This window comes from Clarias gariepinus, chromosome 21, assembly GCF_024256425.1.
Source record: "Clarias gariepinus isolate MV-2021 ecotype Netherlands chromosome 21, CGAR_prim_01v2, whole genome shotgun sequence".
Taxonomy (NCBI): Eukaryota; Metazoa; Chordata; class Actinopteri; order Siluriformes; family Clariidae; genus Clarias; species Clarias gariepinus.
Genome location: NC_071120.1, coordinates 16,407,301 through 16,425,086, shown reverse-complemented (window position 1 = coordinate 16,425,086; position 17,786 = coordinate 16,407,301). Strand labels below are relative to the sequence as shown.

The 17,786-nt window shown below is 37.5% G+C and overlaps 1 protein-coding gene across 6 annotated transcripts in view; it reads right to left on the bottom strand.

Moving 5' to 3' along the window:
* kcnt1b (potassium sodium-activated channel subfamily T member 1b) overlaps positions 1-17,786 on the bottom strand; it is a 108,497-nt gene that overhangs the window by 18,000 nt on the left and 72,711 nt on the right. For all 6 annotated transcript variants that reach the window (XM_053480839.1, XM_053480841.1, XM_053480844.1 and 3 more), the window contains 12 exons: positions 17,249-17,323; positions 16,778-16,861; positions 13,456-13,550; positions 12,334-12,514; positions 12,078-12,242; positions 10,114-10,250; positions 7,357-7,420; positions 5,571-5,679; positions 5,242-5,350; positions 3,008-3,157; positions 2,460-2,695; positions 778-991 (listed from right to left, as the gene is read on the bottom strand). In XM_053480839.1, the coding sequence (XP_053336814.1) occupies positions 778-991; positions 2,460-2,695; positions 3,008-3,157; positions 5,242-5,350; positions 5,571-5,679; positions 7,357-7,420; positions 10,114-10,250; positions 12,078-12,242; positions 12,334-12,514; positions 13,456-13,550; positions 16,778-16,861; positions 17,249-17,323 (1,619 nt within the window). The remainder of the gene's footprint in view (positions 1-777; positions 992-2,459; positions 2,696-3,007; positions 3,158-5,241; positions 5,351-5,570; positions 5,680-7,356; positions 7,421-10,113; positions 10,251-12,077; positions 12,243-12,333; positions 12,515-13,455; positions 13,551-16,777; positions 16,862-17,248; positions 17,324-17,786) is intronic.

The window sequence follows — 17,786 nt, the reverse complement described above, 5'->3', positions numbered from 1 at the left end:
CAATTAACTATAAATTGGAGATTTCTACAGCACCAATAAGGGGTTTAGCTTCCTACAGGACATTTTTTTGGAAATAAAAAAGCATTTTTATTGAACCGGCATTGGCTTGCATAAGTATTCCCCCTCTTGTTTTTTTCCACAGTTTGCAACTAAAATCTTAATTTACATTCGCTCCCTTTGCTGTGAAACCCCTGTATTAGTTTCCATCAGATGTCACATAATTAGTCGAAGGGAGTCCGCTGGTGTGCAATTAAAGTGTCAGATTTTCTATAAATATGCCTATTTCTGGAAAAAGCCCAGGAAATCAACAGCTCAGGTGGGAGAAGCTTTTTAGAGGACAAACAGCTCAGAGACTCCCCAAAGCTGTGCTTTATGAAAGAGTATCAAGAAAAGTTTCTGTTTGTGTACTGCCAAAACCCAAGCTTAGGGCTAAGCAAACATGTAGGGTAAGCTTAACATTGTGACTCTGGCACAAAGCAGGACATGTGGCAGGAACCCATCACTGCTTATCACTTAGAGAACAGCATTGTCTCAGTGAAGCATGATGGCGGTAGCATTGTGTTGTCTTCTGTAATTAATTTTCTTTACCCAAACCTTAGACAGCATTATAGTCTTACAGCAACAAGCTGAATATTTATGAAACCATACCATAAAGATTTTTACTGTGTAGATATAATTATGGGCTATTGTGTGTAGATTTCTTAAAATATGATCCAAATTTCAGTTCCAGTTGTATTGTAAAAAAAAATTGGAAATGTTTAATTACGCATTACGCACTCTGGGGCAGGCAATCCTTCCTCGTCTGATTGGTTGGTCTCATCCTCGGAGGGGTCACTCAAGAGGTCACAGGGCAGGATGGCGGTGGAGTCAGCGAGCTCCAGGACAGGGGCGATGCTGGGTCGCCGGCTCCCAGCTCCATTCTCCGTGGGTATTGCCAACTTGCTGCTGTCACCTGCGGGCTCAGGGTGCTGCAGGTCTATGGCAACAGTGCCTGCGGTGGAATAAGATAAGAGACAGAGAACATAGACACTGAGAGGACAGGACGGAGAAGATTATGGATGAGATCTGCCCGACTACTGTGTGTGCAGAAAGATGATGAAATACAGAAACGTTGGAAACAGGCTACAAGCACTGAATGGTTCTGCTGCTTTGGGTGTGAACTCGGGTTTTGGGTTTCAATCGAGTGAAAATGATTTGGATCAATAGTCCTAAAATGAATTTGGCTGTACGGAAAAACAAAATGCTCTAAGCAGATGCATGAAAACACATGACTAGCTGTTTAAACATGCAACTAGAACAGCTGTCATGACCGTCTATACGTATACAACTAATTGGATAGACATTTAAAAATGCTTTCTTGGTGAAAGCCAGCTCATAGTGGATTGAACTGGTATCAGACAGAAAGCTGAATATGGCTGAAATGACCAGCAAAGGAGTTTAAAGAAATAGAAAAAGTACAAATTTGCATAAATGTAAACATTTATACGGACATCACAGACCAGTGGCTTTCAATTCTCAACCTGAGGGCCTGATCCTCTGCACGTTCTTGTGTTTTCCCTCTTGCACTGATTACTAGGGTCAAATATATATCCTGAGAAGGAACAACGCCAAAGATGTGCAGTTCACAGGGTAAGCAGGACTGAGAACCACTGTCCTTGTCCAATGTCTCATGATGTCTTCATCTCTTATGCTAAGGAAGCCGCATGCACGGACTTACCATATGAAGTAGACTGATCGACTTTACCAAGTCAAAGAAAAAGAAACAATGAAAGAAAATCATCAGCCATCGAAACCATCTGACCACTCATGCAAATCACAAGCAAACACCAGACAAAAAAGTCGATTTAATAACCTTATGTACAGTATATCTTTGTAAATTATGCTACAAATCTAAACAGTTCTCTCATGGGGGTTTTAGATTGAAGGGTGTGACTTCAGTGCATACACGCTAATTAAATATCGCTTTAAATCCTGGATATACAGTATGCTTGAGTACTTGCTGCTCAATCTGCTCCATGGTACAAATACATCCCTGTAATTATTCTAAATTTGCAATTTAGTAAGCATCAGGGTAGAAATGCAGCACGGTACAGATGGATAACCAGAACAAGGTTGTGTACCGATCCACACGTCTTTTACTGTGACAATCGCAAATTAGGTCATTTGAAATCAACAAAAAACAACTGCCTGAACTGATTACATTTATTTTGTGTGTGTTTTTTTTTTTGTGAGTTCTTGTCTGGTAAAGTGAAGGCACTGTCTATAATCGATTAGCCTTCACACACTATAATTATCCTGACCTATACGTATATATAGATAATCGCTGCACCTGTTCCAGGAGTGTCTAAAATCACTGCAGGTCCCTCCCCACATGTCGCCCGATCATGGAACACTCCACTGGAGGAGACATAATTTGACTTGGGTGTGCGTATTTGCATGCCACAGCACTCTGCACTCACCCATGCTGGCTATGATGCTCTGAACGGGGAGACGAGAGGGGGCGTCGTACAGACCGCTGACTGGCAGGCCCTTGCTGTGCTTCTCCTCCTGTTTAAAAATGAAGGCGGAGTTCTCCTCTTTGGTGATGTTGATGTAGTAGCAGGTGTCTGTGGCGGCCATGATGTGGCGGGGGCCGGGGTTGAGCAGGATACTTTTATTCTCTTCTCTCTTTACGCCTATTAGGCAAACCCCATATCTGAGAGAGAGAGAGTTGTACACAGACAAACAGGAACAAAAAAAAAGTAAACTTTTAAGCATTGTATATGTATCCGGAAACAAATTTCCACTTGGTTCAATTGCCGTGACGCACTTGTGGTTTGATCTGTGGGCACGTACGCCAGCACGATTGCATTTTCAGTCCATTAACCATCAATCAGCGTTGTAATATAGCTTTACGTGCATAGCACATGCATTATTAACTTGTAAGAACAAGCAGATGTTTAATTTCTTGGCATATCAAATATTGCAAAGTCATCCATTTGATATTCAACCATTCATATCCACTCACTTTTTGTGTGCATGAAAGGAGGCGTAAGTGAAACTTTTCCCGTCGTACTCTCCAAAAAATTTGCTGTCCATAAGGCGGATGTGGTAAACTTCATTACCCGAGCAGCGCCCGTATGTCCTCTGCCACTGTTCTGGAGATGTCTGCCCCTCTCTGTAATAGCAACATCACAATTGATGAGAATTTGAAAATACAACCGTATCTACTAACTCACTCACTCACTTAATCTCTATTCAACTTATCCTATACAGGGTTGTGGGAGGCCTCGAGCCTATCCCAGGGATAGCCTACTCCATGTGTGGTAAACCCTAGACGGGGGCGTCAATCCATCACAGGGCGTAGGGAAAGTTGGAAACGCAATTTGTCACAAGACTATGGGAGGAAACCAGACTGCCCAGAATAAAGACTTGAAGACTCAACATGCAAGGCCACAGAGCTAACCAATACGCTAACGTGCCAGCCAAACATACCCAATGATCTAATGATAGCTAATAATATTTAATGATACTGTACAAACTGTACTTTCCGTAATATAATAAAAAAAATATCTATTATTGTTAATCTTCTTGCAACATTTATTTCTGTGGCTGAATCCCAAATTGCTTTTTTTTTGTTTAAAAAAGAGGGCAATATTTCAATGGAGGATGCTATGAATATGGCTAACATCATTTTTAACATTACTGCTTCACTGTTCATTAATAAAACAAATTAAGTCATTTAATTTCATTTAACTTATTTGTTTATTTTTTATGATGAGTGGTTTTAAAAACTCATCACTTGTTTAGAAATGTAAAACCGATCATACTTCAATCTGAAGTAACCCTTCCAGTAAGCAATGCTACGTTTTTCCCGCCATTACCCTCCTACTATAGCTAAGGCAGGTACAGGGTGATTCACTCGAAAGAGGCCCTGAATACTCTATAATAACACTCACTATGACAAAGCAACTTGAACCAAAACAAATACGCTACATCCCTTGAAGTATGTGTAATGCTGGAAGTGATCCCAATTGTTTAGAAATATAAAACCGATCATACTTCAATCGGAAGTAACCCTTCCAGTAAGCAATGCTACGTTTTTTCCCGCCATTACCCTCCTACTATAGCTAAGGCAGGTACAGGGTGATTCACTCGAAAGAGGCCCCGATTACTCTATAATAACTCTCGCTATGATAAAGCAACTTGAACCAAAACAAATACGCTACATCCCTTGAAGTATGTGTAATGCTGGAAGTGGCCCCAATTTTCTGCCAGACACATTCTGATGCGCTTCCCCAACCAAAACCAGTCATACTATCTGACTCTTCCCTCTATATCGGCGTAATGGCTATAGTGCCTACCTTATCGGGCCAACTAAAGGGCATCTTGGCATTTTTAAAGCTCTATATACTGAGGAGCACATTGTAAGTTGTTTCACTCAGATCGCTTTGTCCTAGCATGAGTTATTACAGAATATTCGGGATGAATCATCCTGTATTATAATTTACATAATTTACCTTAGAATGTAATTCCATTTTTTATTATACCTGGGTTTGTTGTCTATCGCAGACATTCCCTCTATTAGGAAACAGCCAGCATTTTATAAAAAATGAATTACGACTGTCTATAGCCTTAATTGTTAGCCAAGTTCTTGTTAAATAGCTCGCTCAAGAACTTCACACAAGTCCATCTCATCCATACAAATAATCACCAATCTATTAATGGGATCGTTCCACTCAAACCACCGATATGTAATTGCTTGTTAGAGACCCACAGAGGTAAAAGTATTATCAGGATAAAAATCGTTATGCTTCATCACAAGTTTTAATCGAATGTAATGAGCTTGAAGAATCCCATTATTCGTCAGGCTGTTCTGTTAATGGTTGGGATGAAAGCTGTATACTGTATAATCGGCTTTCATATCAGGAAAATAGAAGACATTCCACAGCATAACAACTTTGCTCTTTGCTCCTGCAAATCCCCAGTGTGCTATTATTCCTTGCAGCAGACAAGTGTCCAGCTGTACTCCAACCAATGAGAAGTGCTGTGGCAGTAGACTGAGTGGACAGAAGATTTCCCCACTAATGGCCTTTTCTTTGACATTAGTTCACAAAAAGAAGGAATCTTCAGTTTTGCAATGTAATGAAGGTACTTTTATATTTTAATTAAAATAGCCAGAGTCTAAAAAACATGAAGAATCAAAGAGAGAACAAAGAGTCCCTGACTGTGGTGAATTCAAGCTGCTGTAGAAATACTCACTGTCCGCGTGAAGTGTGGACCAGAAGTGTAACCAGTGTGGACGTGGCAGGACACACACAGTTAAGAGCCAGCATGGCATACTTGAACTCCTCTTCACACACTACGTGATCTAATACACAAAAAGCACACACATACACACACACCACACACACACACACATAAAATGCTTGCACACTGTTCTGCACTATCAATATCTTACAGTAGATAAATAACCCTGTACAGATTTTTTTTTATTTTCATATTGCTGTGGTTGACAAATACTGCAAGGTCATGAATGATGAATCCCTGTAATCCAACTGTACTGTACAGTAGTAAGCAGAAAAACGTACCAGCAAACTTCACATGGAATTTGTTCTCAGGTTTAAGGATCTGGACGTAGAGAGGGCAGTTTGGAGCGAAGTCTTTCACTGCCCATGCTCTTAGGATAGTCTGGTGGTCCTAAAAGACAAACGAAGACAATCTGACATTAGATGTCTTTATAAACACCACCTTCTCCAACATTGCATAGTTTTTTTCCAGGGTATTTTCTGCCTAAAATTAAGGTATAGTAAAAATGCTCATGAGGTCTATAAACTTTCAGGCTACACCTTGGACAGGGGTCAGCTCATTGCAATTCACACAAGAACACATACTGTACACACTCACTCATATACTATGGTCTAATCTGCATGTCTTTGGACTGTAGGAGAAAACCAGAGTCCCCAGAAGAAACCCATCAAGCACGGGGAGAACACGCAAACACGACACGCACAAACTCGATGCGAGAATCGAATCTTCGACCCTGGATTGGATTGGTACTGCTGTGACTATAAATTCTCCCTGGACATTAGGTTAAAAGCACTAAAAGTAGGAATATTGACAATATCTCAAAATAGTTTTTCTAGTATCATGCACATACACTAATGTACATTCAGGTCCGTAGTTATTTGGACAGTGCTACACTTTTCTTACTTTTGCCTCTATACACTATTCAGCTTTAATTCAAGAGGTTTAACAAAAGGAAAAAAAAAGCATTAATCCTTTAAGAACTGCTATTCTGTTACTATTTGTAACATAAAGGTTGATTTTTTCAATACATTGCAGGCAACAATTGTCTGAAGTGGACCATTGCAATCTCTTCCTTTAAGCTGCTTTAAAGGAACTACTGTTTCACGCCTGTTGATGCTGCTTGTTCGTGGGTCTTTCCACCTTCTGATTTGTCTTCAGTAGGTAAAAACTCATTCTCAATTGGGTTGAGGTCAGGTGACTGACTCAATGCTTTAGAATATGCTGTTTCTTTGCCTTAAGAAGCACTTGGTCGACTTAGTTGTATATTATCCATCTACAACATGAAGCACCATTTAGTAGCATTTTACTGAATATGAGCATAAAATACTGTATTGCTCTATACATCCTACTACCATCAGTCGTATCATTAATAAACATCAGTGACACGGTTTCACTGGCAGCCGTAAATGCACATCTTATAACACTAAAAATCTTGTTCCAGAACTGCACAGGCTTTATTTTTAGATATATTTGGCAAAATTTAATCTATCCTTTCTATTCTGGAGGGTTTATGACTTGACTGGATGTTGTGAAGAGGTTTTTCTTCACCAAGAATTCCACTTTTTGTTGTTATTCCTGGTCATCTTGCCCTTTAGGTGTTGTTTAGTGTCATCCTTCTTTTTAAATAATGTACTGAATTGTTGATATTGCCACTCCTAAAGTTCCTTATATTTAAAATTCAAATTAAACATTTCAAATCTGGCCATAAACCTGCATGTCAGCCACCTGTCCAGTTACTTTTGAGCCTGTGAAAATGGATGCACTTTGTAAAAATCCGTTATTTTCATACTGGTCAATGCTAAATTTTTGCATCTTGACTACCTAATTTTAAATCATTTTATATAATAATAATGATAGTAATAATAATAATAATAATAATAAATTGTTACAAATACTGTAGTCTGATATGGGAAACGCAATAAAAATGCAAGCTCACATAATTTTGTTACCCATGTGCTACCCATCTCTGGTCATAATAGTTTTTATATAAGTCATACTGTATATTCGTTACCAATTAGTCACACTGTAGGAGTGTGTATGTGTGGGAATAATGCGAAGTGTGATTACAGCTGCAGTGCGGTCCACTTCGTTCCTGCTGCTGAGGATAAAGCAAGCTTCTGCATCATCCATCCTACAGAAAAACAACAGCATTATCACACTCATTATACTGCACATTCAGTAAAGAATAATTTTCTCATCACCTTCATAATTAGACACAAACAAGAAACGAAAAAAATGTTGCAGGTGTTTTTTTAATAAATAAATAAATAAATAAATAAATAAATAAAAATAATAAACATCCAGGTTTTGTGTTACAGAATTATTTTATTATACCCCTAAGGTTATTTTCCCTACCAACAAATCCATTTATACTTATTCACTTACTCACTAACTGCATTATCCTGAGCAGGTTCACAGGAATGCACCCTGAATGGGATGCTAGTCCATCGCAGGACATTATGCACACACGTTCACAAACTCATTTACATCTAGAGTCAACTTATCCAAGTTAGCCAATCTGCCTACTGCCATCTTTCTGGAAGCAGAAGAAACCCATTGGAAACTCACGCTGGCACAGGGAGAGCATCCGCCACTCTACACGCTAACCTGATGCCAGGGTTAATTATCTATTTACAATTTAATTTATTGTTGTATTATGTCATATAAAATGTCATAACATGCTGAAAAGACAAAAAAATTCTACAGTCTACAGCAAAACCTCTGCCCAGCAAAACCTTTTGCCCAGTTTTCTTGTCAGAAAACCTAGAGAAACAGCTTGATCTCTGACTTTCACAAAGTGCTGACATAACAGACTTAAAAAAACAACAACAACACAAAATTCATTATCTCAGCAAATGCATGTTTGGAAATCCATTTACAGTATATGTGACATATCCTCCATCCAATTTCCTGTACAAGCTGTTTCTGTCGAAATCATAAAGCATTGGAAAGCGGTTTGCTTTGTAGACAGAACAACTCCATGAACACTGTTATAAAAAAATTATTAAGACCTTCTGACCAATCGGGTTCAAGAATCCAACATTGTTGTATAATCCTTATTAATCCGATCAGATAATATTTAGTACCAATCAGAGTCATTCAGTATGTCTGTCTGCCCAGAATGTTAAAATATTGATCAAATCAAATCTCAATTACGGGCCTGAAGATTTCACACCCGATAGAGATGTTGCATCTCACACCTATTCTATCTCCCGAGGGCTGAGAGGATTCGGAGAGACAAAGCTGAACACTATGCTGCATCTTATTTAATGCAGTGGCTGTCAGAAAGTGATTAATAGTGACTGAAAAGTACTTCAGCAACATCGTTCTCACTTCACCCATAATGACAGAGGCTGGATCCATGTAGATTTGGTATTGGTCCAAATGTTATATATTGATCTCACTGAGTAAAAGGTTTCTTACTTTTTAAGACATCCAGTATCAATGTCAAAATATGCTTAGTAAAAAAAAATTATTAGGCTTTCAGCAAAGTGTACTCTATGACACCGGCAGAAATACAACCGCTTCATGGATTCTTTAAACCATGCAAAATACATTTATCCACAAACTCACATTTTTATACTAATTTCCTGTTATTCTTATTACCCATTTTCTGTTGTTCTCATTTCCTTTTATTCTTGTATTCTTCTTATCCTCAGTACTGAGTATTTGTGATTGTTTTCCTTCACCAAATTCTCCAAAAAATGCATTTTGATTTGAGACCCTAGTATGACCCTCTTCCAAATGATTATGATGTTGCTTCATGGTAAAAGTATTAATACCCAGAAATTTTGTTGCATTTATTTTGATGATTGGAACTTGTCAACCCATATATAGAGCACATATAATGTATTCATCACAGAAAAATGCACTTGACACTTGATCATCACACTCGCATGTGTTTTTTCTTCAAACCGTTGCCACAAATTTTGAGGCCAACTGTAAAGGTTGTCTTTGTGTGCTGTAGCATTACGATTGTCCTTAACTGTGCAAACCTGTTCCAGCATGACAATGCGTGTGTGCACAGCGAGGTCCATGAACACACAGTTTGCCAAAGTTGGAGTGGAAGAACTCCTGCACTAAAGAATAGTTATTGCTTCAGTTATTGTAAGGGAGCAAGTAATCTAGAGCTGTACTTGTACTAGACGTAATAGCCTTTCAAACATTTCTGGACATAGCCCAAATCAGCCATTTGCAGATACCAGCCAGACACATCCTTTTCATTTTCCAAAATGTCAAAATGGTAAATGGAGGTCACTCATCAAGAGTTTACATAAGGACCTTGAATGGAAACACTAACTGATAAACAATGCATCCTAATCCAGCATAGCAGGTACAGTACTCATACAAAAAAACAAAAAGACATATAATAGCAGTAAGGCTAATAATAGTTCCCAAGTGAGTGCAAATACCTCAGGTTATGTCAAATAAAGGCTTAAATCAGATGATTAAGCAACAGACAATTAGTTTAGAAATGATAAAGTTAAAACTAATAAATGTTGACCCTAAATAAATATAGTTTGATAGAACATTAAAATGAACTGAAACGGTTTTTGTTTTACTACAATTGATCAGTTTTAACTTTATCATTCCTAAACCTAGTATTTGCACTCACTTAGGAACTGTTATCAGCCTTGCTGTCAATATATATCTTTCTGTTTTTGTTTTTCTGCGTAAAACCTTAGAATTACAAAGTTTGACAAAATTTTTTCAAAATTGGTTAATTTTCTATACTTGTTATTTACTTGCCACTGATTAAACATAAAAAAGTTTTGCACCAAAAAATACTTATATTGCAAATAGAAAATAAGCAGTGCGTCTCACTTGGCTCTCATGAGATCCTGGTCCTTCAATGCAGAGCCCTGCAGATAGATGACTCTCTGAGACCATAGAGGAATCTGTAGCACACGCCGCACTTGGATGTCTATCTCCGTAGGGCAGAGGATGACCACATAGTAATCCTGTAAAAAAAAAAAAAAAAAAAACAGGCACCGTTTAAACACCCAAGAGAAGTAATTAGCTGTAAGATTGCAGGTTGATGTCAAGGGACAGATTAAAGTACGTTATACTGTATACATTTAAAAAATCCATCTGAATAAAAAATGGAGTGAAACTGAATATTTCACCCTGAAATCCAGCTAACATTGTGGGAATGTTTCATAAGGGCTGAATTCAGCATTGACTGACACAAGCGAGGATTTCATAATGAAACTTTCTGTCACAATAAATCACTCTCAAATTATTTTTTTTTCATATGACATACAGTACAATTAACTAACTGATACGGTCATGTTTACAGTATATCCTTGCTATTCCCAATAAAGAACATTCAGTAGGAATAGGAAGGATATAAACATGATAGTATCAGTTAATTAATTGTATTATTGAAAGGCAATTGAAAGAAACACCACCTAAATTACAGGCTTATGTCGAGGCCATTAAACAAGGACACACTTTGCTTACAGGACAGCAATTAAATTAAGATGAGGGAAAAGTTGCTACATTGCTGAGGATCCCCACATTTGGCAACCTACAGATGCACACTTACTCACACACCTAACCATACTGTATACTACAGGCAATTTGAAAACACCAAATGCATGTCTTTGTCTTAAAGGAAAAGCAGGGAAAGAACATGCAAACACCATGCACATAGACTGTATGGGGGTGCTGGAGGCATGAGCTCACTATGCTAACCACTAGGCCATCACTGAAGACGCCTTAAAACTGTGTTAGTGTATATTAATAAATACGTTAAGTTGAAACTAGCTATGATTAGCTATGGGGGACATGGAGGTGTAGAGGAGGCTACTGTGGCCTTGCACCTCCAGGGTAGAGGGTTTAATTCCTGCCTCAGGTCTACAGTATGTGGATGGAGTTTGCATGTTCTTCTGGTTCTTCCTCCCAACAGACAAGCAAGTATAGGCATGTGTGTCCTGTGATGGACTGGCAACCTGTCCAAGGTGTACTCCACCTGGTGTTCCAGGCATAGGCTCCAGGAGTGGTGTGACAATGTACAGTAGACGTTAAGTGGTATAGAGAATGAATGTGAGTAAACTACTTATTGCAATGCTGTTTGCCAATTTAATCGACAGCAGTGTTACAATAGCTACAAGATTCGAAGAACTTTATTAATCCCAGAGGGAACTTGATTAAGGGAAATAGCTTAGTTGTAAAGACAGTGGACCACAGACTCTAAGATCATAGGTTCAAACCTTCCAATCTACTGTTGCTGGGCCCTCGAGTATAGGTTCTGTCAACTGCTCAGATACAATGTACAATGTGATACATGGATAAGGGTGACTGTGAAGTGTTGTAAGTGTAAAACAGCTTGCTACTGGGGTGGCACCATCAGAACACAGTATAATACTGTAGAAGGATGATCTTCTGTTAAGTTACTTCTAATATACTTTATATCAAAGAAAGTAAAAGTAGGCTATTATAACTTATTAAAGGTACCTTTATGGGGCTAATGGTGTAATAATTTGCCTTAACTGTGCTTAAAAGTACACAACCTTCATTATGCCAAGTAAAATATACATATCTAAGCAATAGAAACCAGTCCTCATCACAAGCAATTGTTCTTCTTTAGAATTAATCTCACATTCACACATTGCACTTGCATTCCTTTCATTCTAATGCTGAAACTAAACGCTGTTCCACTCATCCAGCTAAATATAGGTTTGATTAATAAATGAAAGTGTACATGAATATGCCAAGCCAAAAAAAGCTGATAAGATCCAGGAGCTGCAGAAAAATTAAACTAAATAATGAGGTTTAGAATTTACCTGCAATCTGGGATGCGCATAGAACTCATTGAGGAAGTCCATGAGGAGGTCAATCTTGAGCGAACTGACACAAAGCACCACATGTTTTTCAGTCTGAGCTCGATGTCTGCTGTAGTTCCCGCCTGATTTCTGCCTCTCCATCCATAAATAAGCTAGCTCCTCAAACTGTACAGGAAGACCACACCGAATAAACCACAATGTCCGAGTGATACTAAAAAACTGTCATCTAACTTTAACTTAAGGGAATTGTTCTTACTTGTAATGGCAGCACTACAAGCGCCACACAGATCATGATGACCACCAGTAGCTGGGAGGGCCAGATTTTCGGTGTGACGTCTCCGTAGCCCACAGTGGAGAAGGTGACGATGCAGAAATAGAGCGAATCAAACAGGGAAAGATTCTTCCCTGCTCGCTCTAGGTGTTGAATTCCACAAGCGCTAAATATTTTTAAATAGAGCAAAAAACAATAAATTCTCACCATTAAAAATAATTACGGTCATAATTTTTGGGCACTGACATTTGTGATTTTAGATAATTTTAAAAATGCAAAAACTGAAAATGTTAATATCATACTAAAAGAGTAAATCTAATCGTATTCAAATCAAAGGTTTAACTTGTATGAATGTTTAATAAAAAATAAATGCAAAAAAATATATTAATTATGATTATGTTTAATTATAAAGAAGAAATCCTCATTAAAGCACTTTTGGCTGCATTTTTCTTTTCTTTTTTTTTTCCAGAAGTAACATAGAAATGGAACATGTGTAGTAGTATTGGGCGTGTGACTGGATTTGCTATCGGGTCGTATGATAAAAAAAGGCAAGCGTGTTCCAGGATGCAACTGCAGGCCACGATAAATGTTTCCCGTCTTTTTTTTTCTTGATTTAACAGGAAAAGGCATGGACAAGTGTGGAGCTAGGGACTTTTTTCTACTTTGCATATTCATAGACTCTGGTTTGCTTGATGAGTGTATAAGTGTAGGCGCTACTGTGTCTTTTTCTGTCCATTTTAATGAAATATTCATAGAAACGTCAATCAGTCTATTATTTAATATAAAAAAAATCGTTTTAGTCAGAGATCTGACTGTAGCAGGTGGGGGCATGGTTTGGCTGAAGCCTGCAGCATGAGTGACGTGTCTGGGAGACAAGTTAATGACAAAGGTGACAAGCTGGAGCACTGTTTCCTCTATAAAAATGAATGTGGCCTTCTCTCTCTCTCTCTCTGTCTCTCAGTAATTTGTCTAAGAAGTGACCAGGTTTCTTTTTAACCTTCTGTGTGTGACCCATACTAAGACAGGTGCAAGCTCACCCTGTTTGGCTCTACAGTGCCATACCACAGTAACAAAGACGTAGCTATCTAAGAGGATTGCAATGCTTACCCTGTGAAGACCAGGCAAAGCAGCGTGCAGATGAGGATGAGCACCTGGTTAAACATGGCGGAGTGTGTGCGCTGAATGGCACGGTGAAGATCATTCTGCCGGAGAGAAACAGCTTGATCACAGTGTTTCTGATATTATATAACTCTTTAGGAAGGATCTGACCTTGGCAATAAACATAACAATAATGACATGATCTATCTGCACGTGGGGCATTCAACTAAACTTGAACAGTTTGACAGCAAAACATGATAAGATTTACATTTTTAGACTTTACTCATTTTGACAATTTTTTTAAACTTCTTAATTAAACTTCATATCCTTCTTTTAAAAGTTTTAAACTTTCTTGCTTTTAGCAAACAACGACACAGAGCAGCCACGGTTTAAAGGAAAAGTTGAACCATCATGAAAAGTCAATTGCATCACTTCTCTGTCACACGATCAGTGAAGCAGAACTATCAGCTGTGCCAGTAGTTTGTGTGTGTGTGTGTGTGTGTGTGGACTACTGTTTGCAAATGCCATTGCTGTCATGACTGCAGCAGTAAATTACAGGAATGCATCAATAAACAACCACAATTCGCTCTATGAAATACAGCATTATGTGATATGTACTGTATGTTGTGAGAACACAATGTTAACAAAGTTATTCGGGAAACAGTGTAGTAGTTTTCACTGGCCCTATGTGAATAAGTATTTTTTCTATTTTCACACCCCCTCCCGCTCAAACTGCCAGACCAGTCGAATCAAGAAATCAAAGGAAACCGGTCTGACAAAGTGAAGCATGCTTAAAGATCTAAAAAACAACATGATTTGAAGACATGTAAGAACAGATAAGAAACAAAGTAATTGACAAATTTACAAAGTAGCATCAGTCTGGAAAGGTTTACAAATCCATAATGCATATAATATATGGTAAAACTTTTTTTTAAACATTTTATTGCAGATATGTACATCCAAAGATGCTCAAAACACTCAAAGTTATTAGAGACATAATATACAGGTGCTGTGGCTGTGTGGAAAGCTGTTATATGTGCTATGTCTGATTCTGTTTGCTACTCCTGTTTCTGAACTACGATATAACCCTAAATGACCCCAGATATTTATGCAGTTAAATGATGCATGAACGGATGTTAAACATTGCAGAACTGTACCCATGGTAAGGTGCTGTCGTCAACTACTGAAATCAAACTGCAGCTGGTACAGCAGGAGACTGATGATGCTGTAAACTGCTGTGTTTTTTTTTCGTATTATTTATATTGTTTGTCATAATCTGCAACAATCTTTGTAATTAAAAAGTTTTTGTTTGCACCAAAACTCATCACTCTTTTCCTTGTTCCAACTGGCTGCTAGTGGCTCACTAGAAAAAACATAATCAAATATATCATAATAATTTTTTATTAAATTTAACCAACATACTGTATTATTGATACTAAAAACACAACTGCAGGCTGATTTATCCATTGTGACAAAACTGTGGGAGGAGGAGAAAAATTACACAATATTTACTCTTATATAACCCAAACAATTTCAACTTTTCGTGCAAATTTTCTCATAAGTTTTCACTTATGAGAAAACTTGCACGAAATATTCTCTATCAGTGTGCAATACTTTTGGTTTTATTCGGAAATGTTTTCAATTTTCTCAAATGTGCAAAGATTGAGATATCTCATTTTGCTGTCAAACTGTTCATTTGGAAAGGTCAAAGTACATAAACGTGTGTGAGTAACTGATTTGTCTGAATAATGACATTGATTTGACTTGTGGGAAAGCAGCACATTATAATTTTTTTAAATTATAGAGTTACTATTGTCCATTTTCTTTGTATTTCCTAAAAATATAGATGCTTTTATTTCACTAAACAAATTAGTGCTTTAAACCTAGCGTGAAGGAGTTACTGCATATGAATAAGTGACCACTGTAACTGTATCACACATGTAAATACATTTTCATTTCAGTAGACAACACATTCTGTCACATTTCTATTACATGAACACTTGGGCATCATCCTGTCAAACTTAATTTGTCTTTAAATTTTCTTCCTTTGACCTCTAAAGCAACACATGTTATCAGTTAATTAATCAGACCAGAAAGTTAAATTAAATGATATTTAATATTAAAACTTATCTCTAGCTCTGTAGCAAACATTATCTCTAGCTCAATCAAATATTGATAAAGGGTCGAGCAGGGGTTATCAACTGTCAAAAAAAACAAAACAATTTATCTAACATTTATCAGTTGTGCTAAATTTTTTTTTTACCAAATGAGGATAGGTTCTGTAATGGAAAAATCACATTTTAATCGTGTATTATTTCCGATCTTTGTTGAAGTGTGCCACATAGACTATAGAAGCTTTAAACCTGTCAAAACATAAACCTGTAAACATAGAAAGACAAGGGCGAGAACAGAACAGAAACAACTTGATTGTGAATAAATGATAAGGTATGGACATCTGGTCTGGGTCCGATAAAGAGTCATAAGTTTGAATGTAGGAGCTTCATGTACTGTATGGGGCAAATTATGTTAACAGAGATGTTTGTGTATAAAATGGGTGAGCTGGGAGAAAGAGATCACCTTTCTCCATGCTGCCACCGTTTGCTTTATATGACTGGTCCTTCTGCAGAAGTTTAAAATGAAACCTTTGTTACTTTGCTCTTACCCACTGTATGAATTACTTGTCTTTATAATAATTCCAGAATTTTCACCACAACTCCCTGTTAAGTCTGGTTCCTCTCAACAAGGTTTCTTCCTACTGCCATTTCGGGGAGTTTTTCCTTGCCACTGTCGCCGTCACTGTCTTATCATTTTGATTCATACACATTCACATTTCATACAAACAAATACAGATGAAACCATAATGGTTCTTTTAGGGTGATCCAGACTTTGATAAATCTTTCAGTAGCATCTTACAACCGTGGTGCCAAAAACTCAATATTTGGCCTGTTTTTGCGTGCTCTGTGCCCTAAATCACCTTTGGCAGAGATAGCAACAAACGTTTTTTCTTGACTACCGTTTAAATGCTTAGCAAAATTTGTCTGGTTGATATCTAGGCCACGCTGTTTAGCACAGTCCACAGTTGTACAATTTAAAATCGTACATACTCCCTGCCAATTTCTACTTGGCCATTTGACCCAACCATCTGCTGGGAGAAAGGATGTTGGCACGTTCTCAAATTCTGATTATTGATGACTCATTGTGAAATTACCATGCTACCTTTCATTTACAGTTTTCATGAACCTCTCCAATTGGATATGGCATTAAACAGTAATTTTTTTCTCCACCAAATATTTGTAAGTGAATGCTCAGCCATTAGGCAATTATTACTTACAATCATGTTCTCCAACGCTGACTTGGCAAGCCAACAGTTAAGGAACACTGGGACAAATATGTTCCTCCATGGGGGCCAAAAGATCTAAAAGCAGAAAAAAAAACATCTGAAACAAGGATTGAGCATTGTTATGTTATAGCAAGCCATATTGCTATTTCAATAATGCATTTAGCGAAATAAAAAATTGATGTCCTTCCTGAATTGAGTTAGAGATGTACATTTGTAATGAATAGGTCACTGATTTTAGCACTTGTTGCTTTGAAATTGATTTTATACATAATTAATATTTAACATCTCTCATATTCTAGGACTTGCCAGCAGGTGCAGACGAACATTTACCCACAGCTTCACAGTAGTTACTGAATAATTCATAGTTCCTAAACAATGCTTAAGCTTAAAAATAAATAAGCTAAGACCTTCAGGCATAAAGATGTCAATTTATTATCTAACAAGAGCAAATTAGCCACTTACTGTAATTATGAATGGCACTGTATTGATCATCTCAAGGATGAAGGAAATTTGGAAAATCTGCTCAAAAATGTTTCCCTGAAACAAAATAATTAGCAAAATCATTACCCAAATAATAATTATCTGAGACTGAAATGGTCTGCTTGCTACTAATGTCTCATTCCTTCATTAGTAAGGTCCAGGCAGTTGTTTACTGGTCCCCATCATGCTGTTAGTAAAACATATTGCTGTTATACTGAAAGGCTAACATCTTCTTGATTTAAAAGCTTGTTACAATTTACCCTCAGAGCAGAATATTTTTTGCTAATTAAAAAATAAAAGCATGAATAAAAACCATAAGAAACCAGTGTCATACTTCACGAAACAATTAGATCTGTAGCTAGCCATATGTCTCATCACTAAGGACCAGATGCACTAATCTGTTTGCAGTTATTTCCTATGTACTGAGGCCATATTCTGCAAAATTACTTGTGTGCTGGTAATGAAAATGCTACACAACGCTAAAGAAACAAGTTGGCTTCATTTTAAGAGTAAAGGGAAA